Here is a 27,803-nt window from a genome sequence, read left to right as displayed (position 1 = left end):
AAGGTGTAGTGGTGGACACAATAGCCACACCCACATACACTGTACAGTACTGTACAAAAGTCAGGCACACGTAAAACAAATTCTGTAAAACAAAAATGGTTTTAAAGATAATGAAATGAAACGTTTCTAATATCAAAAAATACCATAAAGAGCAAAAAGCAGTAAAAAACCAAATCAAATCAAATTTGGTGTGACCAGCCCTTCAAACTGCACTAATTCCCTTAGATACACTGACTGGTAAGTTACTCCAAGGATCTTGGAGAACTTGGCACAGTTCTTCTGCAGATTCTGGCTGTCTCGCTTGCTTCTGTCTCTCTAGGTAATCCCAGACAGCCTCGACGATGTTGAGGTCAGGGTTCTGGGGAAGTCATACCATCTAAAAACATGTTAAAAAAATCCCGGGTGCCTAAGGCTTTTGCACAGTACTGTGACCCTGATGACAAAGGACACATTTCTCTACCATTAAGGTCTGTGCTTGAATTTCAATTAGTGAAAAATGGTCCACCTGTGAGGTAATTAGTTTGTACTCCTTGCTGAAAGAAATATTTGCCTATTGCTGACGAGAAATTGCTGTAACATGGTTCACAGATTGTAGATTATTTATGTTTCTATTTGGCAGCTTTGAAATGCAGTCCCGATGGGAGAGGGTGGAGTGCCCACCAGCCAAGCATGTAACAGGCAATTCCCCCAGAAACAGTTCACAGACTGGAGTTCAATCTAGTTCCAGGGCAACACCGGGTGAGTCCATAATGTTGGTATCTTTGAGAAAGAGCTTTAAGTGTGTATTGCTGCTTGTGTTTGGAAACTGGTGTAACACCCACCAGTTATTTGTTATATTCTCCACAAGTTTTCTTGGTACCATATTAAAAGCCCGATTTATTTGAAAAGGGAAGTTGCAGGGTGTGCCACCAAGTTCCCAGACTGTTGGTTAGGACGTTCTCCAATTAATTCCCTGAGTTTATCTCCACATCGAAATGCAAGGAACTTAGGACACGACACAGGAAGCTTGACATGATGATGTTTAGTTCCATGCTGCGTATACCCATATCCCTTCATTTCCCATCTCTCCACCAGCCTATCTAATCTCATCTTCAACTGTTGACATAGCAGCCCCTCAACCATTAACAGTCGGCTTCACAAACCTCAGAATGTAAGGATTTACATGCCAAGTGTCCCAACACACCCACATTTAATTCTGCACAAAAGACTCAAGCTTCAAAATTGTTTGATGTAATTTCCAGTGCACAAATGTAAAGGAGAAAAAAATAATTCTTGCTCTGGATCTGATTCAGCACCAAAAAAGCCAGTAAAAAAAGAAAACAAAAAATATAAATACATAAGATAACTTTTATACATATTGATTTTATGTCCACAAATTGACCCTAGGTAGGGGAGTGTCTGTACATAAGGTGACTGACCAGAAATGATAAAGTGGTGGTGGTTGGGGGTACAGAGGGTTGGGTTAGTGAGCGTAGGTGTTGATCAGCCTTACCGCTTGGGGAATGTAACTGTTTGAGAGTCTAGTGGTCCTGGCATTGAGGCTACATAGCCTCCTCCCTGATGGAAGTGGGATAAGTAATCCATCAGCAAGATGGGTGGGATCCTTCACGATGTAACTGGCCCTTTTCCGGTGCCTTCCTGTATCTATGTCCATGATGGTGGGTGGGCTGATGCTGGTGATGCATTGGGCGGTTTTGACTACCTGTTATAGAGCCTTCCAGTCCGCCACAGAGCTGATTGCCACTTGTTATACTGCATACCTCTAGATCTCTTGACTATTGGAAACATGGTCTAATTTTCTACACTAATATTAAAGAACTCATTGTCATCAGTATTGTTTAAATGATTTTTAAAACAATTATTTCAAGCTATCTTGTATTTTCTTATGCAAGTGTATTATTGTAAACATGTATTCAATCTTGTTTAAAGACTTAATGTCTTTCATAGGCAAGGAACCTATGTCTGCATATAGTACATCAACTGAGATCTTATTAAAAACCTGTGTAACTCAACATTTGCCTTTCTAGAGTAACAGAGTCAGATAGTCGTGCAGTATAAAGCAAACTCTTCCATTTGTCATGTCCACGCTGATTGTCAAAGATTGAAGATTTTAAAATTTGATTTATTTGGCATGTGAAACATGGAAACATTGAAACATACAGTGAAATGCATCATTTGTGTCAATGACTAACACGGTCTGAATTGTGTTTGAGCAGCTACAAGTGTCGTCACAATTCTGGCGCTTACATAGCATGCTGACAATTCAATATGGAGGAGAATAAAGACTTGATGTTTCAGGCAAAGACCTTCACCGGGATTCAGAATTAATTAATTATAAATTAGACCATAGACATAGCTGTCTGCTCTGTCATTTCATCATGGCTGATTAATTACTCTTCTCAACCATATTCTCCTGCCTTGTCCCCATAACTTTTGATGCCTTGATTAATCAAGAACCTATCAACCAATGTTTTAAATATACCCAATGGCTGGCCTCAACAGGCGTCTAGGGGAATGAATTCCACAGATTTGCCACTTTCTAACTAAATAAATTCCTCCACATCTCTGTTCTAAAGGGATGCCCTTGTACTCTGAGGCTGTGCCTTCAAGTCCTAGACTCCCGCCCCCCCCCCACTATAGAAAACATCCTCACTGTGTCCATTGTACATAGGTCTTTTTATATTCCATAGGGTTCAATGAGATCCCCCTTCATTTTTCTGAACTCTAGCAAAAACAGGCCCAAAGCCATCAAACACTGTTCATATGTTAACCCTTTCATTCCCAGGATAATTCTTGTGAATCTTCTCTGGATCCTCTCCAATGGCATCACATCTTTTCTTAGATGATGGGCCCAAAGCTGCTCACAATACTCCAAGTGCAGTCTGACCAATGCCTTATAAAGCCTCAGCATTATAAAATGAATAAACTCACATCAAAAAGTCCAGTGCACTTGGAGACAGTTCTCCCTTGTAGAGCTGCAGAGGCAAATGAAAAGTTAACCTTAAGTGTTCTTAAGTGATTTTAAAAGGAACCCATAAGATGAAACTCCCTTGTTGGCCTTGTTTCCATGGTTACACACTTCATATTAAGCATTTTCTTGGCACAAAGGCTTTAACGTGTTGCCATTGTAGTTGGTTTCATGAGCAATCTGCACAGCAGCAGGGCTGTCATTTTTCATGAGGTGATGGTGGCTCCATGTAAATTAATTGCATTACAGTTCCACTCATATTAAGGTAAGGTCCTGCGGCTAAGCAAGCAATGGAACTGACATCGTTAAGGTTTGGCGTTCCACAAGTGTTTTTTTGTACATGTTGTTTTTGAGCTGCCCTATTTTTGAAGGCAGATCAGAGTGAAGTGTTAGTCATACTGGACTGACTGTGTCGGCACACCTTCCCTTCTGCTCTTGACTACTTGGCTTTGCCCAGCCTTGGCTGCTTCTCTGCTGTTTACTTGGCGAAATCTGACACAACTCTCCACGTTAACTGTGTTTCCCTTTGGCTTCCAGCACCTGTTCTAAGTTCGTCCAACTCAAGTTACAAGCAGCAGAGTAGGAGATACGAAGAGAAAAGGAGTTTCCCTATTTCTAGACATCGTACGGTGAGTCGCCTTATTGGGGGGCAGTTAAACAACAGCATCGCGTATTGTTTTGCATTTTATCAATTCTTAAGTCTTGTTCAAAGAACACCATTTAAACTTGGCCTTTTGTAAAAGTTAGTATCATGAACCTTTTCCTAGCTGACTGCTCTGGATCGTCATGCATGATTGCTAGCTTCCAACATGAACGTGGGTATGGAGATAATGGAAACCATTCAGCTCCTTATTGAGTTAAACCATGGATAGAATAGAGTAGAACATTATTGCTCAAGAGGAGATTGTGGTGCTACTCCAGACCATGCCAAGCAGATATTTACAATGTATATGGTACTGCTTGATTTAAAAAAATGTTCCCATATTTACATGCTTTCAATCAATGCTGATTTCAATCGTCCAGAACACTCGAAGGCCATTGGCAAGCCGGGGTGTAGCATTATTCAACTGCTCAACAACCCTCAGAAAGAAGCTGTTTTTCAGTCTTACTGTCTTGGCTAGGGTGTTTCTGTATCTCCTACCAGATGGCAGGAGATTGAATAGACAGTGTCTGGGATTGGATGGGTTTTTAATGACTTTACAAGCATGGCATAGGCATTGAGAGTTGCAGATTGTCTCCAGGTCCAGTAGATGAGTCCCACTGATGTGTTTAGCCATCCTAATCACCCTTGGATAATCACAAAGACCAAATTGTCTGGTGTTATAACTTTATTGTGTAAGGGAATTTGCTGTGCTCTAATTAGTCATTGTGTGTCTTACAATACAATTTTTAAAACACCCTGTTGAATGTAAAATATTATGGGATACACTCCGTGTATGATTGTGGTCTTCTGCTGCGTCAGCCCATCCACTTCAAGGTTCAATGTATTGTGCGTTCAGAGCCGTTCTTCTGCAAATTACTGTGGTAAAACATGGTTATCTGAGTTACAGTTGCCTTCCTGTCATATTGAACCAGTCTGCTCTGACCTATCTCATTAACAAAGCATTTTTGCCCACAGAACTGCTACTTACTGGATGTCTTTGTTTCTCATATCATTCTCTGTAAACTCAAGAGACTGTTGTGTGTGAAAGTCTCAGGAGATCAGCAGTTTCTGAGATACTCAAATCATCCCTTCTGGTACCAACAATCACTTAGGTCACATTTCTTCCCCATTCTGATGTTTGGTCTGAACGACAGCTGAACCTCTTGACCATGTCTGCATGCTTTTATGCATTGAGTTACTGCCACATGATTGACTGATTAGATATTTGCATTAGCAAGCTGATGTACCTAATAAAGTGGCCACTGAATGTATCTTGAAAGTTACAAAAAAAAGTGCAATAAAAATCCAAATCATTTCTTTTAAGGTTGACATATTGTTGAAGTAACTGTCCTCTTTAAGCCAATTGCCTTGCTTTCCCTGATAGTGGTTTATACACATTGTATACTTTTGTTGAGTGAACAGATAAATCTTCGTTCTTTCACAGTAGCTGGCTCAGATCAATAGACTGTGGCACATTGCTCACCAATCTCAGAAATGAAGAGAACTTGATAGTCTGACTGACTAGAGTATAAGAAACAATTGCATGATATGTTAGAAACACTGTGCAAGTATACGGGGAAAGCTGCTAAATTCGCAATCTCGAGGCCAAAAGTTTGGTGAAAGGATATTGGTACTGGGGATGGTGAAAGGAAGGAAATACATGTTGTCAGAAGGACAGGGAAGTGGGGGAGATTACCTGTCAAAATGTTTAATGCTGCAGGAAAATAAGGTGATTGTAAATGGTCACCAAAGAAGGGGAGGGGTTGAAATGGGAATATCAGGACAACTAAGGGAGGGATGTCGCAGCAGTCTGGCAAACAGGAGGTTTCCACAACACACGAAGATATAAGGTGTAGGATGTATTACCAGATCTATACAGCACATCTCCAAATATGTTCTGTCAATAAACAACAATAATGGATTATTATTTGGGTAGGAGCCAATTTGTGGGGATCTGAGTTTTCAACTAGAATACCATTGAGAATAAGCTGGTCAGCAAGAAACCACAGAGATTTTATGAGCCTATCTAAATTGACTTAACATGATGTATCTGTGGATTGATAGGAGGAGATTGCATCAGGCAGAGGAAAGTCTGGTCCCACCCCCTTTTTCAAGGCAACAGATTACTCCTCATCAAGTGACGAAATTGGCAGTACTGATGAAGATGATGAATTGAATCACAACAGAGTAGAACGCTTACGAGGCAGATCCAGGTATGTAACTCTAACATGACATAACTTGGGTCATAGGCTCAAAGGATGTGATTATAAACCCAGCTCCCAGCTGCAAGCTTTGGGCGGCTGTTGTCATTCAGAAATGAATGACTTGGCTCAACATGATATCCTCAAGTGAGGCACCAGCTAGAGGCTCAAACTTACCCATTCTTGGTTTGTTCCACTGAATGTGAGTCCTCAATGCTTTCCCAGTTTTGTAAACGTCACTTGGAAGCTCAACAACACTGGAAGTTCCCATATGATCACAGGCAAAACAGTCCGCCAAACTAATTAAATACTTTAATGATGCATTTTGGTGTCAGTCACAGGATTTGCTTGATCTTGGTGACCATTGGTAATATTCATTTCTAGTTTAGTATTTTACTGGTGACCTTGGTGGCTTTTGTAGAGATTTCTTTCTTATTAACTAACTTGATTACACCAACAGCAGGCATCAGTCTCTTGTTACTGACCAAGAGGTGGATATTCAGAAAAGCTCTCAATGCACATAGGCTTAGTTGGCATCATGTGAACAATGGCCACGTCTTCAGATTTGAGGCAATCTTCCCATTTCTTGCAAGATCAATGTTCAATCTTCTCCTTCAGCTTAGTAAACTTGCAGGAAACATGAACAGTTTGACATTCAGGTTGTGCCAAATGGGCTGGAGAGGAAGCTTGTGAAGGAAATTCTGATTCGGATTCAAATTTATTTATCACATGTACATTGAAACATGCAGTGAAATGCATCATTTGCGTTAACAGCCAACACACCCAAGGATGTGGTGGGGACAGCCTACAGAATGGGATAAGAACCAAAATGACTGAATCTACAAACTGTATAAACTCCATGTGTGGCAAAAAGTGAAGCATAATGGGTGATGAAGGGTTTGCTAAAATATATGAGACCTGAATCAAGTGTTCAAATGGGACTGCTTCACAATCCCAGCTTTTCTTTACCTATTCACACACAGATGAAGGGCATTTGGCCCATTAACATCTGTACATCTTGCCCACTGCAAGATGTGAGAAAATGACATGACCCAGATGGGGGGATATCATTGATGATACATGTTGTCTTCTTCATGGCAGCTTCTCATGTAGCTTTTCTCAAAGCAGAATGTCATGAAATGTGAGGGAAAAGGAACAGCAGGTCATCAAAAGTACATACTCCCCTGGCATAAGAAACTAAAGCCCTAAAGAGCTCACATCTATCACTGAGGTGGAAGTATCAAAGGACAAGAGTTTCCTGGGCTTAATTCAAAACATGAATTCTTTCTTTTCTCATGTCAGAACCACAGAGCAAACCTAAGAGAATTGCTGTGGTCACATGCCCACGAAAAGAGCTGTGAATGATAATGTGTCTGTCATAAGATGACTGGAAAACAACCTGTCATTTTACAGACAAAAATAGTAAACTGACGTCTAACGGTATAGTTCTTTGCTCGAGCTGATGATAATATAACATTGTGCAGTAAAATAGAATGTACAATTCATGCAAAGGTTGTTTCTCAACCACAAACACTGCCACAATTCTATCTCCTCCACTTCAGCCCAGTGATTCCGTTCCCAGGCCCAAGTTAACCCCATCAACAGTGAGGCAGCAGAGATATAACAAGGTTTGGCAGCAGACCACATTATCCATCTGGTATGGAGGTGCTGCTGCACAGAATCAGAAAAACTGCAGGAAGTCGTAAACTCATCCAGCTCCATCATGGGCAATTGCTTTCCTGGCAAGAAAGACACCTTCAGTAGACGATATCTCAAAAAGGGTGACATCCATTATTAAGGACCCTCATCACTCAGGACACGCCCCCTTCTCATTGCTGCATTAAGGGAGGAGGTCACTCATCATCATTATGTGCTGTGTCAAATGACATGGGCGATCATGGTCTTGACCATGATTGTTCTTGGTATTTTTTCTACAGAAGTGGTTTGCCATTGCATTCTTCTGGGCAGTGTCTTTACAAGACGGGTGACCCCAGCCATTATCAATACTCTTCAGAGATTGTCAGCCTGGCATCAATGGTTGCGTAACCACCACTTGTGATATGCACCAGCTGCTCACACGACCATCCACCACCTGCTCCCATGACTTTACATGACCCTGATCGGGGGGCGAAGCTGGTGTTACACCTTGCCCAAGGATGACCTGCAGGCTAACGGAGGGAAAGAGCACTTTACGCCTCCTTTGGCAGAGAGGTATCTCCTCCCCTCCACCCACAAGGAGGAGGTATAGGATCCTGAAATAACACATTCAATCTTTCAGAAATAGCTTTTTCCCCTCCACCATCAGGTTTCTGAACAGTTCATGAAACCACAAACACTACCTCACTATATTGTTCTCTTTTTGCATTACTTGCTTATTTTTTTATATTTCTTTTTGTAACCTATGGTATTTTTTTATTTATTGCCCTATAATGCTGCCAGAAAATGACAAGTTTCTCATATGTGACAGTGATAAGATACCTGATTCTGATCCCTGTTACACTTCTATTCTTTGATGCTATCCAGAATATTGGCAGCATGCAAGTTCTTCCACTGAATAGAAGGGGAAAGTGGTTAGTTTCTCAAGACTTACAGGAGACTGATGAAGAATTTCTAGTCGTATAATTTTCAGTTTGCTGCATATAAGGCTATTTCATCTGTGCTAGTTTACTTCAGGGTGTCTGCATTGTCCTGTTTCCAAGTTTAAGTGCTGGGTATTTTTCCACCAAGTTTCAGTTGCCACAGTTCATTCCCAGCAGAACATACGTGGAACAAAGAACCGTACAGCCCTTTGATCCACAATGTTGTGCTGACCTTCAAATTACGTATTTCATAATCAATCTAACCTTTCCCTCCCATAAAGCCCTCCATTTTTCTTTCATCCATGTGCCTATCTGAGTATCTTAAATGTCCCTAATGTATCTGTCTCTGCCACGACCCTTGACAAGGCATTCCACACACCTACCGTTCTCTGTGTTTAAAAAAAAACTAGTTCTGGTATCCTCCTATACTTTCTTCCAAACACCTTAAAGTTATGCTTCCTTGCATTAGCCCTGGGAAAAAGAAGCTGGTTGTCCACTCTATTATGCCTGTTGTTATCTTGTACACCTCTATCAAGTCACCTTTCATCCTCCTTCTCTCCTCGGAGAAAAGCCTTAGCTCACTCCACCTATCCTCATAAGACATGCTCTCTAATCCTGACAGCACCCGCATAAATCTCCTATGCACCCTCTCTAAAGCTTCACATGCACATCCTTCCAATAATCAGGCAACCAGAACTCAACACAATACTTCAAGTGTGGCCTAACCAAGGTTTTTTAGAGCTGCAGCATTGCCTCACGGCTCATGAACTCAATCCCACAACTAATGAAGGCCAACCATAAATCTTCTTAACCATCCTATCAACTTGTACTGCAATTTGAGGAATAGAAGGACATGAACCGCAGGGTTCAATTCCTCCTCCAAACTGTTAAGAATCCTGTAAGTCTGTATTTTGCCTTCAAGTTTAACCAGATTGAACTCCATCTGCCAATTCTCAGCCTAGCTCTGCATCCTGTCAAAGTCCCTTTGTAACCTATGACAACGATCTACACTGTCTGCACCACCAAACTTCGTATCATCTGCAAACTTACTAACCCAACCTTCCACTTCTTCATCCAAGTCATTTATAAAAATTACAAACAGCAGGAGTCTCAGAAAAGGTCCCTCCAGGACCACTGGTCACCAGCCTCCAGGCAGAATACACTCCATCGCCACCATGCTCTTCCTCCTATGGACAAGACAAATCTGAATCCATTAATGCAGGTCTCCCTGTTCCATGGGGTGACCTTTGAAATTTGCCCTCATACAGAGATTATCGTTAAGTTCAATCGACTGTTGTCACTGCTGTTCATCCATGTCTCACTGGTGGCAGTGTCAGAATTCTGTTACTTACAAGCCACAGGCCAGGACAGCGGTGGAATACTTTGACCTGAGTGCAGCTGGAGTAACTCGCAAGAAGTTCGACACTATTCAAAGTAGAGCAGAGCACTCAGCCAGCACCCCATCCACTATGCTAACGTTTCTCTCCCTCTGCTAATGCCTACAGTAGGTACCGTGTACACTGCTCTTTCTCCACACACCCCCCAGACTATCCCGAAAACACCTCACAACCCTCTAGCCTCCATCATAGTAAAGGACAAGGGCGCAAGTGAACCCCACCACTCGCAGGTTCCCTTCCAAACTATATACTTGGAAATAGCTCTCATTATCTCTCATAGTCACTATGTCCGGAACCCAGAACTCCCACGCTAATGATGCTGAATTACTGCAACTCACCACCTGCTTCTTAAGGGCATTTACGAATGAGCAATAAATACTGGCCAGGTGAGTGATCCTGAAAAAAATGTATTTAAAATTCTTGTCCTTTTAATCACAGGCAACCTGCCATTTTAAACATCAGTGACATGCAGTGCACCAACACAAGGGTTTCAGATGGCATCGAGCTGCAGCCACATGCCACCTTGAGTGAAGAACAGGTATTAATTTACTTGCTACTTTTAAGAGGATAGATTTACGAATCTAATTAGATATAAGCTGCAAGTGCAATTTGATAAGTGCCACACAGTAGTAAAATATCTGAGAAGCTTCTCTCTGGCAGAGTTCAAAAAGAGTGCCATTGTTACTCCTTTCTTTTCCACACTATTTACTGCAGGTTAGCTGTCTCTAGCGTAAACGCAACCACCGCTGAAGTTAGGTGAGACTAGAATTGGAGGTCATGGGTTAAGGGTGAAAGGTGAAATGTTTAAGGGGATCCTCAGAGGGAATCTCTTCATTCAGAGGGTGGTGCAAGTGTGGAATGAGCTGCCAGCAGAATTGCTGGATGCAGTTTCAATTTCAACATTTAGAGAGGTTTGGTAAGTGCATGGGGTACGGAGGGTTATGGTCCCGCTGCAAGACAATGGAATTAGACAGATGGATAGTTTGGCCACAGACTAGATGGGCCGAAGGGCTTATTTCTGTGCTGTAGTGCTCGAAGAACTCAGTAATCTTCTGCTTTCAGTGTTGTGGTTCTTATCAGGGTCAAGGATGACAGCCCTGAAGCAGATCCCGGAAGTCTGAAATAAAAGGAGAAACCATGAGAAGCACTCAGCATTTGTGGAGAGATTTGATTCAGGTCGATGAGCTTTTTTGATGGTCGACAGCTGTTGTAATGGAAGATCACTGAGATTATTTTTTCCTCCACAGATGCTGTCTGACCTGCTTAGTTTTTGATCCCTTTCTGTTTTATAAGATCATAAAACAAAGAAACAGAATTAGGCTATTTGGTCCATTGAGTTTCCTCTGTAATAAATCATGGCTGATTTATTATCCCTCTTAACCCCATTCTCCTCTCTGGAACTATAGGCACCGTAGGCACAGGCTGATGATAGGGTGCAATTGCAGGCAACAGGATGAGTTGCAACGTAAAAGGTGGACAAAATTGTAAAGGTGAATACAAGACTAAAGGTGTCATATTTGAATGCGCGCAATAAACAGAATAAACTTGTAGCACAGTTACGGATTGGCAAGTATGATGTTGTAGGCATCACTGAATCATGGCTGAAAGAAGATTATAGCTGGGAGCTTCATGTTCAAGAATACACTTTGTATCGAAAGGACGGGCTGGAAAGCAGAGGGGGTGATGTGACTCTGTTGGTAAAAAAAAAGAACTTTAAATCATTAGAAAGAGGTGACATAGGGTTAATGGTTGTAGATAAAGCTAAGAATTGCAAGGGTAAAAATACTCTGACAGGAGTTACATACAGACCCCCAAACAGTATAAGGATGTGGGCTACAATTTAAAAAAGGAGATAGAAAATGCATGCCAAAAGGGCAATGTTACAATGTTCATGGGGGATTTCAATATGCAGGTAGACTGGGAAAATCAGGTTGATACAGGATTCCAAGAGGGAGAATTTCTAGAATGCCTACAGGATGGCTTTTTTAGAGCAGCTTGGGGATGAACCCACTGGGAGATCAGCTATTCTGGATCGGGTGTTCTGCAATGAACTGGAATTGATTAGAGAGCTCAAGGTAAAAAAGAACCCTTAGGAGAAAGTGATTACAATATGATCAAATTCTTTATACTTTATATGCTTAATTCACCCAGACATTTGAGAAGGAGAGGCTAAAATAAGACATATCAGTATTACAGTGGAATAAAGGAAATTTCAGAGACATGAGAGAGGAGTTGGCTAGAATTGATTAGAAAAGAACACTGGCAGGGATGATGGCAGAGCAGCATTGGCTGGAATTTCAGGAAGCAATTCAGAAGCCACAGGATATATGCATCCCAAAGAGGAAGAAGTATTCTAAAGGCAAGATGACATAACCACGGCTAACAAGGGAAATCAAAGCCAACATAAAAGCCAAAGAGAGGGCATATAATAGAGCAAAAATTAGTGGGAAATTAGATACTAACAGAAGGCAACTAAAAAAGTCATTAAGAAGGTCAAGATGGACTATGAAAGTAAGCTAGCCAATAATATTAAAGAGGATACCAAAAGTTTCTTCAGAGGCGAGAGTGGATATTAGACTGTGGGAAGACAATGCTGGAGAGGTAGTAATGGGGTACAAGGAAATGGCAGTTCCAGGTGTTAGGGGTCATGAACTGTGTGAAGTTGCCATTACTAGGGCGAAGGTTCTTGAGAAACTGAAAGGTCTGAAAGTAGATAAATCACCTGGACCAGAATGTGTATACCCCAGAGTTCTGTAAGCAGTGGCTGAAGAGATCGTGGAGGCATTAGTAATGATCTTTCAAGAATCACTAGATTCTGGAATGGTTCGTGAAGACTGGAAAATTACAAATGTCACTTCACTCTTCCAGAAGAGAGAGAGGCAGAAGAAAGAAAACTATAAGCCAGTTAGTCCGGCCTCAGTGGTTGGGAAGATGTTGGAGTAAGTTATTAAGGCTGAGATCTCAGAGTATTTGGAGACACATGATAAAATATGCCATTGTCAACATGGTCTCCTCAAGGGAAAATCTTTCCTGATAATTCTTTTGAAATCCTTTGAAAAAATAACAAGCAGGATAGACAAAGGGGATTCAGTTGATGTTGTGTACTTGGATTTTCTGAAGGCCTTTGACAAGGTACCACACATGAGGCTTCTTTACAAACTACAAGCTCCTGGTATTACAGGGAAGATTCTAGCATGGATAATGCAGTGGCTGATCGGCAGGAGGCAAAGAGTGGGAATAAAGGGGGCCTTTTCTGGTTGGCTGCCAGTGACTAGTGGTTTTCCACAGGGTTCTGTGTTGGGATCAATTCTTTTTATGTTATATGTCAATGATTTGGATGATGGAGTTGATGGCTTTGTTGCAATGTTTGCAGACGATAAGAAGATAGGTGGAGGGCAGGTAGTTTTGAGGAAGTAGAGAGGCTACAGAAGGGCGTAGACAGATCAGTGATTGAGCAAAGAAGTGGGAGATAGAATACCAGGTCTGGAAGTATATGGTCATGCACTTCAAAATCTGAGTTGCAAAGGGATTTGGGAGTACTTGTGCAGGATTCCCTGAAGGCTAATTTGCAGGTTGAGTCTGTCGTGAGGAAAGCAAATGCACTGTTAGCATTCATTTCAAGAGGACTAGAATATAAAAGCAAGGATATAATGGTGAGACTTTATAAGGCACTGGCAAAGCCTCAAAGTATTGTGAGCAGCTTTGGACCCCTTATCTGAGAAAAGATGTGCTGAAACTAGAGAGGGTTCAAAGAAAGTTAATGAAAATGATTCCAGGATTAAATGGCTTGTCATATGAAGACAGTTTGATGGCTCCCATATTCACTAGGATTCAGAAGAATGAGGGGTGACCTCATTGAAACCCACCATGTGGTGAAAGGCCTTGATAGAGTGGATGTGGAAAGGGTATAGACAGCCTCAGAATAGAGTGGCATTCTTTTCAAATGAAAACGAGGAAGAATTCCTTTAACCAGAGAGTGATGAGACTGGAATTTATTGCAACAGGCAGCTGTGGAGGCCAAGTCTTTATGTATATTTAAGGCAGAGGTTATTAGATTCTTGACTGGTCAGGGTGTGAAGGAATATGAAGGGAAGGCAGGTGATTGGGGCTGAGAGGAAACGTGGATCAGCGATGATAAAATGGTGGAGCAAACTCGATGGGTCAAATGGCCTAATTCTACTCATATGCCTTATGGTCTTAAGGTCTGAGCAGGAGATCCCAACAGAAGTAGCCACGTCTTAGCTGAGGATTTTCAACTTATCATCCTTGTCCTGTCACCTTCACAAATGTTAGATCAGTTTCCAAAATTATGGTTGTCCTTCATATCCAATAATGACAGGAAACCTGTGCTGGAGAATTTTTAAGGTGGAAACGCCATTGCACTGGGGCAATTCCACTCTCTTGACCTTGGAAGTCCAGGTCCTGTGGTACGAGTACAAGCTGGGCACTTCTTTGGTTGCTGTGAACGATCACGACTTTTTCTGTATCTTGTCAAGCCCTTCACCCTCCATGAAACGTTGCAGAACCGCCTTCCTAGGCGTTGGATCTCGCTGTTGATCTCATCCACCCAGTGTGCCAGAGCTGTCTTTGCATGTTAGGACAGGCATATCTCTCTCTCACCGGGGTATGTGGCCTGCCAACTACCCTCAGCGGTTTTAGCCCACCTGGTGAAGCAGCGTAGAGGGGTATGGCCATTGTCCCAGGTAAACAGCTACTTGGAGACACAGGTGAGTATTGAGTGTCCAGTGAGGACCAAAAGTGAGTGAGCTGCCCTGGAGTGGAGATGAAAAGCACCTTCACCAGAGGCGCTACCCCTGGGACAACTATACACCCTAAGATACAGCAGAGATAAAGCATATGGGGAAGATCATTGTTTAATTCATTATTTTCAGTGATACTATATGTTCGTTTATTTAAAAGTATTGGAGATGCGTCATGGAGCCGGGTATGGCTGCTGAACTGAGAGTGGCAGCTTGTTGTGGGAAATCACTTTAATTCTATCAATTTCCCTTTAAGAATCTTTTCAAAACTTAAGAACCCTCTTAGAGCACACAAGAGATTCTGCAAATGCTGGAAATCTTGAACAACACACACAAAGTACTGGAGAAGCTCAGCAGGTCAGGCAGCATCCATGGAGAGGAATAAACAGTCGACGTTTCAATCCAAGAACCTTCATCAGGACTGGAAAGGAAAAGGGGAAGAAACCAGGAAAAGAAGATGGGGAGTAGGGAAGGAGTACAAGCTGACAGGTGATAAGTGAAACCAGGTGAGAGGGCAAGTGGGTAGGGAAAGGGGTTGAAGTAGGAAGTTGTGTGAGCTGATAGGTGGAAGAGATAAAGGGCTAAAGAAGAAGGAATTTGATGGATGCTGTCTGACTTGTTGAGTTCTTCCTGCATTTTATGTGTGCAGTTCCTGTAACACTCAAAATTTGCCTGCAGTGAGGTTTTCAAACAATTCTAATTTATTCACAGAGAAAACACAAGATTACCAATCCAAAAGCACCTTATTCATGTTCATGATGTGTGTGTTGCTGGACTGTTGCCTTCAATTAGGGGAGTTCAATGCAAATACAGTGGACACATCTTTGACATCCCTGTGGGGATACTTTAATTCTTCGCTGCCCGAACACTGAGTTCTCCCGGCGTGGTAGCGTAACGGTTAGCACAACGCTATTACCGCTCAGGGCTTAGCAAAGTTTGGAGTTCAGTTCCAGTGCTGTCCTATAAGAAGCCTCTATACGTCCTCTCCGTGGAATGCTTGGGTTTTCTCCAGGTCCTCTGGTTTATTCCTACAATACAAAGATATACTGGGTAGATTAGTTGGTCATTGCAGATTATCCCATGATTAGGTTAGATTTAACTGGGTTTGTCAGGAGTTGCTGGGGTAGCATGGCTCGAAAGGCCAGAAGGGCCTACCCCATGCTGTATTGCTAAATAAATAAATAAAATTACAAGTCACGGGTTGCATTTTCACTGCAGTGGTGTTGCTGTGGTTACATTATCAACCTGCAACCCCAGAGACCGGACTAACAGTGAAGGGATGTGCTTTCAGGTTTCACCTTGACGGCTGTGAATATCAATGTAGTTAATAATCTAGAAACAAAGAAATCCTAAGCAGCAACTAGGTTTTATAACGATCATAAATTTTGCAGAATGATCTTCAGGCAGGAAGTCTTCTATTTCTCCAGATCTTTCTTGACTTCATGGCTTGTATGACTTCAGAGATACAGTTAGTGATCAGTTATGAATGGTCTAACCAACTATGGCCATGTTCCCCCTAAAAAGTGAAAAAAAAAGGCTGTTTATTTCTAAGGATGAATGCACAATGGCAAAATATGATATTAGACGCTTATCTCAAGCCAAGAAAATGTACTACTCATGAAGGTGATACACATCAGAACTGGTCTGGACCAATTTTCTGATGGTTACTAATAAATTCATAAGCCTTAACACCATAGGAGCAGAATTAGGCAATTTGGCCCATCGAGGTTGCTCCACAATTCAATCAAGGCTGATTTATTTTCCCCCTCAACTGAATTCTCCTGCCTTCTCCCCATAACCTTTGATGTCCTTAATAATGAAGAATCTATCAATCTCTGCTTTAAATATACTCTATGTCTTGACCTCCTCAGCCATCTGTGGCAATGAATTCCACAGATTCACCATCCTCTAGCTAAAAAAAATCCTCCTCATCCCTGTTTTAAAGGGATGTCCTTCTATTCAGAGGCTGTGCCCTCTGATCCTAGACTCTCCCACAATTTGAAGCATCCTCTCCCTGTACACTCCAACTAGACCTTTCAATATTCAGTATATTTCAATGAGATCCCTCATTAATTCGTATAAACTACAATGAGTACAAACCCTGAGCCATCAAATGTTCCTCTTACATTAACCCTTTCAGTTCTGGGATCATTCTGCCCCTGTGGACCTTCTCCAATGCCAGCACATCCTTTCTTAGATATGGAGCCCAATACTCCAAGTGTGGTCTTGCCAATGCCTTGTAAAGCCTCAGCATTATATCCTTGTGTTTTTATTCCAGTCATCACAGCATGAATGCTAATAGATCAAAGGTATAATAGCACAGATAATTATTAATAGATTACTGAATGACTACTAGTGCACTCTACAGTGTATAAAAAAGGGAGTTGTTCACTGAACACACTAGACAGCTTAAGCAAATGTGTCCATATCACAGGTTACTAGTTTTTAATGCCTATATATGATACTTCTGGTGATGAGGATAATATTAGATTATTTTAAGAACCAGTGAAGACATTGTTCAATGGTTGACGGGAGTAATGGAGAGTTGTATCTTTTTTTATAGGGAAACCCCATCCACTACCTCAGCAAATCTCAAAAATTTCCATGTTCAAAACAGGACCATAGAATTTACTCTGAATATTCTAATCGATACCTGGCCCTCAATCAATATTATCAAGAAAGAATCTATCTACCTTGCCAATACTACTTTGCCATTTTGCCTGTGGTCGTAGTGTGCAAGTTGACAGCTTTATTTCCGACACTGGAACAATAACAGATGAGCAACACACACAGAATGTTGGAGGAATTCAGCAGTTCGGACAGCATCTATGGAGGGAAATAAACAGTCGACATTTCGGGCCGAGACTCTTCATCAGGATTGGAAAGGAAGGGGGCAGAAGAAAGTGGGAGGGGAGGGGGAGGAGTACAAGCTGGCAGATGATAGGTGAGACCAGGTGGGGGGAGAAATGGGGGAGGAGAAGGTGAGTGTTTCCGATGTATGTCACTTACTGAAAAGCACTTTGTAACATAAGGATAGATTCTAAATAAATGCAAGTCTTTCTTTTCCCTCTGCTATTGTAAAAAGTAAGCCAGAGCATGTATGCAAAATATAGAAATTGATATGGGAACCAGTGTTTCCATATAATTTGGCATTAATTGTGGATTTTATGGGAAAAGTACAAAAGTGACAAATCTCTGAGGAGAGCTCGCATTGAAACCTGACAAGTAAAGATAATGATCAAATCCTGGTCCTTACTAGAGTGTAGAAGTTTGAGGGGAAATTTGATTAAGTTATGCAAGATTATGAGGGGTAGAGATAGGGTAAATACAAGTAGGCTTTTTCCAGTAAGGTTGGGTGAGACAAGACAAAAGGTCATGGTTTCAGGGTGAAAGGTGAAATGTTGAAGGTGAACATCAGAGGGAGATTCTTCACTCAGATGGTGGTGACAGTGTGGAATGAGATGCCAGTAAAAAGATTGGATGTGGGTTTGATTTCAAAATTGAAGTGATGTTTGGATAAGTACATGAATGTAGGGGTATGGGGGGCAATGGTCCAAGTGTAGGATGATGGGACTAGACAGAATAATACTTTGGTATGGACTAGATGGGCCAAAGAGCCTGCATTTTTGCTGTAATGCTCTATAACTCTACCAGATTTATTTGTGACATGTACATCTAAATAATGAAACATACAGTAAAGTGCAGTGAAATATTGAAAGGCCTAGATAGAGTAGACATGCAGAGGATGTTTCCAATAGTGGGAGACTCTATGACCAGAGGGTATAGCCTCAGAATAGAAGGACATCCCTTTAGAACTGAGATGAGGAGGAATTTCTTGAACAAGGGGCGATGAATCTGTGGAATTCATTGCCACAGACAACTGTAGAGGCCAAAACATTCAGCATAATTGAATTCAATTAATTAAAGCAGTACAGTGCAGGACAAAAAAAATTGCTAAAAATTACAATAAAAGTTAAAATATCGGAGGAATTGTGAGGTAGTATTCAGGAGTTCATGGACAGTTTAGAAATCTGATGGCAGAGGAGAAGTAGCTGTTCCTAAGATGTTGAGTATGCGTCTTTTTTTGGATCTTATGATCCAGATGTTCTTTGGGAGTCAAGAATGAGGCAAAAAACTTGGTAATTATGGCCATTGCAAGAACAAAGGAAGAAGAAAGGAAACAGACAAGGAACAAAAAAAAACATGGTTGACATACTCAGACTAGAGATAAAAGTGCATTCCATTGAAAATAATTAACCTATGAAATTGCTTGAGTCAAGGAGTGTGACACCTACTGCAGAAAAACTGAGAAGTTTCTAGAAACCACAAATACTAAAAAAATTACTGAACAATGGGTGATTATGTAAAAAATTATAAGTAAGCATAGGAAAGTTAAACTACAAGAAAAATACTAGAAAAACAATTCTAGAAAAATAATTATTCATGTAGATGCGCTCAATGGTGTGGAGGGCTTTACCCATGATGGACTGAGCTGTATCCAAGGGCGTTGGTGTTTCCATACCAAGCTATTATGCAACCAGTCAGTATACACATTGCAGATCCTATGTTTCACCCAGGTTGGGAAAGACTCTGAATGATTTTGTGGGGACACACTTGTCTACAACTGTTGTCATAGGAAAGCAGTATCCATCATCAGGAATTCCCACCACCCAGGCTGTGCTTTCTTCTCGCTGCTGCCATTGGTGGTGGGTATTGAGTTCTGGCTTTGCTGTGTTGGATTCTAATGTTTTAATCCAAGATTCTTTCAGAAGTCAGGAAAGAAGCATGGAACCTGTTGCTTCATGAGTGTTAATAGAACAAAGAGAGATTGAGAAAACAGTGATAGGGAGATAGAACAGAACTAAGAGACTAAGATGATGCTGGCTTCATGATCGGCTCTTTTATACTACATAAATAATGAAAATCCCATTCCAATTCATGGATAAAAATCAACCCGTGATAAAGCTCTTATTGAAATAATACAGCATCAAGAAAAGTTTCCAAAACCTTCTCGAATTATACCAATATAACCACTAGGAGGATGCACTGAACAATTACATACACATACTGTGACTACTAGGAAACATACTAGGCAGTTACATGTATATAAATAATAAAATATAAAATACAAGTAGACAATTAGTTGTTAAACTGCAGAGAAAATATCAATTAAACATTTGGATCCAATGCCACCTAGCTTGAAAATGCTGAAGGACCTGATGTCTAGAGGGTTGTACTGATCTTTTTGGGTGCCACCAGTCCCTACCCTGCACATAATGCGCTGTTCGGCTGTCAAGTTTAAATGAATTGCTTGGCAGAACAGTTGGCACTAACGTTTTCCTTTCTCCTGTGATATGTGTGTGTGTGTGTGTGTGTGTGTGTGTGTGTGTGTGTGTGTGTGTGTGTGTGTGTCTTTGTTGTTTCTGGACAGAGCGTAGCAGGGCAGGAGGGTAGGAGAAGGCATGAATGTCCAGGTGTCCTCAGTCCGATACAGCATCTCCCAGACATCCTGCAGCAAAGCCACAACACCAGCACCTCGGCTGACCAGCAAGAATTGGGGCAGACCCTCCTCAACGAGATTACAACTAACCAGGCAGGTTTTGAAAAGAGAGTCACAAGTGTCCTGTGTAATATTAGTCACTGCAGACAGAAATTTTAAAAATATCCTGAGCATTGATAATGCAATAGGTTTATTTGAAATGGCAATATACACTCAGTGGCCACTTTATTAGGTACAGGAAGGGAACCTGGTGTGGTCTTCTGCTGCTGTAGCCCATCCAATTCTAGGTTTTATTTATTGTGTGCTCAGAGAAGCTATTCTGCACAACACTATTGTAACGTGTGGTTACTTGAGTTACTGTCACTTTCCTGCCATTCTCCTCTGGCCTCTCTATTAACAAAGCATTGTTGTTCATAGAACCACTGCTCACTGGATTTTTTTTTTTGTTTCTTGCACCATCTTTTGTCAACTCTGGAGATGGTTTTGTGTGAAAATCCCAGGAGATCAGCAAGCAGCCTCTGAGATACTCACACCACCCGGTCTAGCACCAACAATTATTCCATGATCAAAGTCACTGAAATCACATTTCTCCCACTTCCCCCATTCTGATGTTTGCTCTGAACAGCAACTGCACTTCTTGACCATTTCTGCGTGTTTTTATGCATTGCTGCCATGTGATTGTCCGATTAGATATTTACTTTAACGAGCAGAAGCACACATGTAGCTAATAAAGTAGCCACTGAGTGCATAACTTCTCTAAAGTTATTCCTTGCTTGTGTGACCTCAGATTAAAGAGATAGTGGGATTTAAAAGGCTTTGTGTTGTTTTGCTATCTAATGGCTGTCATTTGTTAAAACTCTCTAACATGACTTTCTATCCTCTATTCAATCAAATAAAAGGCACAGTCAAAAATATGATCCTATAATAACAGGACTTGCAGTAATATACTGTATTTTGGGAATTAAACTTTTTCCATTATAATATGGTGCCGTGTGCAGTAAAAGTTTAGTTGGAGTGGTAGATTGATAATCGGGATAAATTATTCAAGGGCTTTTTCTATTAATCAGCTCCTTTTAGGGTGGTCTTCAATGTTCCAAAGTGTGGGGCAGGAAAGCTGCACTTTCAAATGTATTTAGACCCCAAAAAAATCCACCCTGTGAAGAGTAAGGTGCCACGGTGGCAAGGCAGTCACTTACATACTGCCCGTTATGTTGCAGGCCTTTAGGACAGCAATGAAGGTCCTCCATCGCTGGCAATGCTCAGGGCTTCCTCCATCGTGTCAGTAGCTTCCTCTTGGTTTTCACTACTGTCAGTCATGCAAATCCCGGGTGGAGACTCAGGAATACCGTCACACTCAGATGTAGCAGGATTTTTCATTGCTGTTTCTGTTACAATTTTTTTTGACCAGTCAGGGTTGTTAGGCTTGAACTGAACCCCTGAAGCTGGAGGACCGATGGACCACTCCACCCTGACCTCTACCCTTTGACTTGTTAGGCATAGGTGACTCTACCAAGATCCAAAGCACAAAGGCCTGACTCTAGCCAACATGGCTCCCAGGTCATCGAAGCCTTTCAAATGCATTTAGAGCCAAAAAAAAAACACTACAAAGAGGTAGTGTGCTACAGTAGCATAGCGATTAGCACAACCCTATTTCATCGGAATTCAGATTTCATTTCCATCACTGTCCGCAAGGAGCAACCACTTGGGTTTCATCCGGGTGCTCCGGTTTCCTCCCAGACTCCAAAGTCATACCAGTTAGTCGGGTAATTGGTCATTGTAAATAGTTCTGTGAGTAGATTAGTGTTAAATAGATGCAGTGTAGCTCATAGTGCCGGAGGTCCGTTTCCCTCTGCATCTCTAAATAAAGTAAATAAATACATTTTAAGCTGGGAGTTGGAAATACATTCAGTCACACGTCACCTGTAAAGCTGACAGTTACTGCCCATTCACAGCAGCTTCTAAACTGAGGAGGGGATTAAACATCAACCACATTGGTGGATATGGAGTCATATGTAGGCTGGGCTGGATAAGATGACTGATTTCCTGCCATGAAGAATGCGAGTGAACCCTAAGAGTTTTTACAACAATCCCATGGATTTACAGTCGCCATCACCAAGATGCAACACACAAAAAGCTGGAAGAATTTAGAAAATCAGGCCGCATCTGTGGAGGGAAATGGACAGTTAATAGTTCAGACCTAGGCCTTTTATTGGGAATAAAACATTGAGTGGAGATAACCAGGATAAAAATTATTTCCCCTCGATCTTTTCACAAGATATAGGATATCAATCCGAAATATCCACTGCCTACTTCCTACCTCAGATGCTGTCTAACCTGTTGAGTTCCTCCAGATTGTTGTATGTTACTCCATGTTCCAGCATTACCATCTCCTCTGTTTCCATGACTGGAAAAAAAGGTTTTAATTAAAAAAATATATACTTATTTAAATTTAAATTCCCTAGCTGCCATGGTGAGATTTGAACTCACATCTCTGGAACAATCATCCACATCTCTGGCTGGCCATCTAATGTTGTTACCCATGACCTCTAATGCTGTTATTTTCCATCTGTATGATCTTTGGTCGAGAAGTGAGCTACTGCAGATTAATATTAGTCCTTAATGTGCGTGAAATTTTTTGACCTCAGCCTTAGGGCTCTCACAAGAAGAAAACACAGCTTGTACTTAACTCCCTTTCATACCTTTGAGGTCCCAAAAACATGTCTCTGTTGTCACATCGGAAACAAGACACAACTTCCACACAGCAATTTTCGTCAAACTGTGATGGGACAGGCGTTAAGTAACAAGGAGTGGGGAGCTGGCACTATTGTTCTGTAGTTGCAGAGACCTATTTCAGTACATGCACACTGGAGGTCAAATTCACGTGCATCTGACATCTCACTGTACCTCTATTCTCACCACTAATCCAGAAGCAGTCCATACCTTACTGAATAAAAAGGCTTCATTCACTTCATATCTGGCCCCTCACTTTTCTACCAGCATAGAAGATGCATCAATTGTGATGCTAATGTATTCAAATGCAGTTGCTAACCTTATGATGATTGAAGGCATTTATTTTTCTTTATTTTTTGTAATTTATTTTTTATTTGAAGTTCATCATCAAACAAACATTTCCATAAGATGTATTTCAGATACTGTACATATATATCATATACTCATATTTGTCACAAATCTCCACATAATATTTATCTGAGGTATACACTTATAGAAAGGAGAGGAAAGAAAGAGCAATCGAAAGAAGAAAACTATGTACAGAGTAGGGAGTGATCTATTTTTTTACAACATATTCATTGATTTGTGAGAATAAAATCAGGCCTATGAGGTGTTATGTAGTTAAACCATTTTTCCCAGTATGAAGCAAATTGTTCCAACTTATGATTAACAGATGCTGTTATCTTCTCCATTTTGTAAGTGTTTTGATAGAAATTACAATGGGCATTTATTTTTCTTTATTTTAACTAATATTGGTTTCTTACACTTGATATATTATCATATTTATGTAAGTTTAAATGGATTCATTATATTTATTTTTAATTTTTGTTTCAATTATTTCTTTAAATTGATTGCATCTTTTAAAAATCTTTCTGAATGTGTCCAATCAACAGAGACTTTTGGACGCAATGTAAAGTTCTTCAACAACATGAGCTTGTTAGGAGGCCTCCGGTATAAGCCAGGAACAGGTCTCTCACTACCTGCTGAACAAGCCCCATTGCCAATTTGCTCTGCCTCAGAGAACAACCAGGCCAGGAAGGCGATGAGTACCTTAGGAACTGTGCTAAGGCCATGAGGCCACTGCAGGGAGTTGGTTGACAGGCGCCAATGCTCAACCCTTGGTTGACAATGGTGAACCACTTCATTCAGCTCTATTCACATTTTCTCACGTGCCCTTGAGTTTATTCCAGAGTTAATTTCACACAGAGTGACAAGTATTGCTCAGTAGTTTGCCTGAGTCAGAAGGATGTGGATTTAAATTGTGCATTATGAGCCTGAGCCAAAGATAACAAAGGTAGCATTCTCAGTAATAGAGGGTAGTGAGTCCCACTCTAGCAGTGACTCTGCAGTACAGAGCAACCATCTTTACTTGGAAATGGTAGTGCAATAATTTGATTCGAGTACGATGTTCTAAGGAGATATTCCCTCAATAGAGTACACCTGTGCATGTCTTTGTTTAACGTGGGACACACACGCTGTTGCACAGGCAGCTATCTCACAGTCCTTGACGGACTGGAGTCAGGGACCAGTGCACCACTGACAACTGGGGACCCTTCCTTGCTGCAGCCTTCCTCCGCCTTCGCTGCTGTTGTGATGTGCCATCACCTTTCACGAGATCCTCCGCTGAGTTCTCAGTTGGATTGGTCAATGCTTAAAACCTCCCCTTGACCTTACCGCCATGGATTACTGCAGCAGGAGATGGATCCAAACAGCATCACTCTTGGAATCTCAGGAACTCAGAAGCCTCTCCATCACCACAAGGTGATGATCTTCCGAGAAGAAATATATTACCTTCACTGCTGTTCCCTGAGCTACAAAAATGATGAACTCCTGAAAAACGTCTAGTTCAGCAACATTTTGTAAATCAAAAAGGGCTGTATAAAATGCACCGCAGCAATATTGATACAATGTGTTATATACAGAGAGTGAGGCACTATTCATTATGGCAAAATATAGTTTCATAAAACACAGAAAAGTAGACCAAAGAGCCATTGGAGTTATAGCCAAAAGTGAACATTGCTAAATCAATCGATAAGTGTACTTTATTGTCATCAGATCTAAATCTTGGAACTCCTTCCTTATAAATCCTGTCACAGAAAAACCATCCAAAGAATGTTAACTAATCCTCAACTCCAGCTTTGCCAGCTGTCAGCCATCAAATACCTTAAATGCTTCTAATTCCACAAAGGTTCAAAAATATTTTATTCCTGTTAAAAGTTAATCAATCAATGAAGAGGTTGTTTCAAAGGAAAATAAAATATCTCTTACAACTTCTAAACTCAGCCAATCAAAAAGATCTAAAGAATACCGACACGTCATTTAATTCATTGCGAGTACCTCATTTCATTGAAATCAGCAATGGAAAATTTCCATTGCCAGATCCACTTTGGCACAGGTTCCTTGAATAAATATTCCAGCAAAACTTCTGCGGAATTGTTGCATCTCTGAGTAGTCAGGACATTTCTGGAATGCTTATATTCACATGGAAATTCTGACTCTACTGATATTTATATAGGGAAATGTGAACAATTCTGTGCGGAATTAGCCAAGTGAAAAAGCAGGCAAAATGCAGGATTATTCTTTATTTTAACACCATGGGAAGTTCCACCTTAGAGGTCAGGCAAGGCCTTTATTTATCTAAAAGACAGTGTCTCCAATATTGCAGCACCCCTTCAGCTGATCGTCGATTTTTGTCCGAGATCAGTGAGAGCCACAACATTCTAACTCAGGCAATGAACAGAGCCTTTATGAATAGATTAGCTCTATTTGTCACATGTATATTGAAACATTCAGTGAAATGCATCAACCGCCAAACTGAAGGCATGCTGCCACAGCCCACAAGTGTCGCCATGCTTCCAGCACCAACATAGCATGCCAGCAACTTACTGGCATTATGTATTTAGAACGTGGGAGGAAACTGGAGCACCTGGAGGAAACCCACATGGTCACGAGGAGGGCAGACAAGCTCATTTCAGTAAAAAAGCAGGAATTAAACCCCGATCACTGAGTGCTGGCACTATCCGACTGAGTTCCTCCAGCTTCTTATGTGTGTTATTTTGGGTTTCCAGCATCTGCAGAATCTCTTGTGTTAAATATTTATGTTTTATATATTTTATATTGTTCCTTGTAGTAATTTTATGTATTGCCCTGTTCTTCTGCTCCAGAATGACACATTTCACAACAAATATCAGTGATAATAAACCTGATTCTGACCATTGGCTTAGGCTTCATGTCCTCTTATTTCCAGGGTCAGCTGGTGGAGAGTCCACAACCCAAAGGTAGTTCTTCTTCATCTTCTTCTTCGTTCACATCGTTTATCGACCCCAGGCTCCTACAAATATCTCCGTCCAGTCCTACAGGAACACCAGGTACAGATCAGCAAAGCAGCAATGGGCTGTTAAATGCAGTCTCAGTCGAATAACTGACATGTCGGTCCATGGCCTCCTTATGTGCCAAGTTGAGGCCGCCTTCAGGATGGCGGAGCAACTCCTTATATTTTGTCTGGGTAGCCTCCAACCTGACGGCATGAATATTGATTTCTCCTTCCAGTAAACTAATTTGGCCTTCCCACTTCCTCCATTCCCCACGCTGACCTTTTACCTTTTCTCACCTGCCTATTACTTCCACCTGGGTCCCCTCTTCCTTCCCTTTCCCCTGTAGTCTGCTCTTCTCTGCCATCAGATTCCTTCTTCTCCAGCCCTTGACCTTTGCAACCCACCTGGCTTCATCTATTCACCTTCCAGCTGGTCTCTTACCCCCCAACTTTTCAGTCTGGTATCTTTCCCCTTCACTCTCAGTCCTGAAGGAGGGTCTCGGCCCAAAACATCAACTATCTCTACATTTCCAGAGATGCTGCCTGACCTGCTGATCTCCTCCAGCATTCTGTGTCTGTTGCTTTCGATTTCCAGCATCTGCAGACTCCCTCGTGTATATCAGTCAAATAAAACTTACCCCTGTCTGTGTCCTATTCAGGTAGTGGTAAATGTGAGCCCCTTCAAAGAGACAGTACGAGAAAAGGGTCCGTTGTAAATGTCAACCCAACCAATATACGGCCGCAGAGTGATACACCAGAAATCCGCAAGTACAAGAAGAAATTTAACGCAGAGATACTGTGTGCTGCTTTATGGGGTAAGATTTTGCTGATACTCCAAGTTCAAGTTCAAGGTATAAAAAATACAATACATATCGTCACACACAGCACATATAGTTACGATCCAGAACATACAGTCAAAAAATAATGTTAGCACAAGTCCCTGAGTGACATGGCCTGGAGATTGACAGGTTGACATAAAGTGTGAGGTGCATGTTTAAGTAAGACAGTATCATGTCACTGGCACTATTATATTAAAACAAGCAGTCGTATAAATATGTGACACAGCAGCAATAAAAGATGAAAAGTGACCAGACCAGGATGAAAGCGTGTCTGTGAATTAGACAGTGCAGAAGGACGCGACAGGGCATTCAGACAGAGTGTACATGTGTTCCGGGTGGCAAGAATTCTAACAGCCTTTGGGTGGCGAGAAGCTGTTACCCAGCCTGACAATTCTGATCCTTATGCTGCGGTAGCTTCTACCTGCAACAGGAGATCAAAGGCAGGGGTTCCTGATGTTTTTAATGCCGTGGACCCTTACTGTTAACCAAGGGCTCTGTGGAACCCAGGCTGGGAACGTCTGGATCATTGGAAGGATGGGAGAGGTCTTTACCAATACTGGAGACACTTCTGAATTGCCCTGAATGGAAGGGAGGGAATGGGAATGGGAATGAAGCCTCAATGATGTTTTCAACCGTCCTTAACTATCCGTTGCAGGGCCTCACGATCTGATGCATTGCAATTCCCATAGCAGATGGTGATGCTGCTGGTCAGGATACTGTCAAACCATAAGAACTTATTAAGAACAACTTCTTCCAGTGAATGGTGAAGCTCTGCCCCATAAGGTTGTGGAAGTTAAATCATTTGAGTGTATTTAAATAGAAGTTAATATTGTTGAAAGACCAGGGAATTTAGGGTAAAAGGAACTGGCAGAG

The 27,803-nt window shown here is 41.4% G+C and overlaps 1 protein-coding gene across 1 annotated transcript in view; it reads left to right on the top strand.

Moving 5' to 3' along the window:
- LOC140204360 (mitogen-activated protein kinase kinase kinase kinase 4) overlaps nucleotides 1–27,803 on the top strand; it is a 356,637-nt gene that overhangs the window by 236,869 nt on the left and 91,965 nt on the right. The window contains exons 18-23 of the mRNA XM_072271038.1: nucleotides 620–738; nucleotides 3,506–3,597; nucleotides 5,676–5,824; nucleotides 10,227–10,326; nucleotides 26,026–26,146; nucleotides 26,751–26,906. Of these exons, the coding sequence (XP_072127139.1) occupies nucleotides 620–738; nucleotides 3,506–3,597; nucleotides 5,676–5,824; nucleotides 10,227–10,326; nucleotides 26,026–26,146; nucleotides 26,751–26,906 (737 nt within the window). The remainder of the gene's footprint in view (nucleotides 1–619; nucleotides 739–3,505; nucleotides 3,598–5,675; nucleotides 5,825–10,226; nucleotides 10,327–26,025; nucleotides 26,147–26,750; nucleotides 26,907–27,803) is intronic.

This window comes from Mobula birostris, chromosome 10 (genome assembly GCF_030028105.1).
Source record: "Mobula birostris isolate sMobBir1 chromosome 10, sMobBir1.hap1, whole genome shotgun sequence".
Lineage (NCBI taxonomy): Eukaryota > Metazoa > Chordata > Chondrichthyes > Myliobatiformes > Myliobatidae > Mobula > Mobula birostris.
The sequence above is the reverse complement of the archived record's forward strand: the minus strand, read 5'-3'. Positions and strand labels throughout refer to the sequence as shown.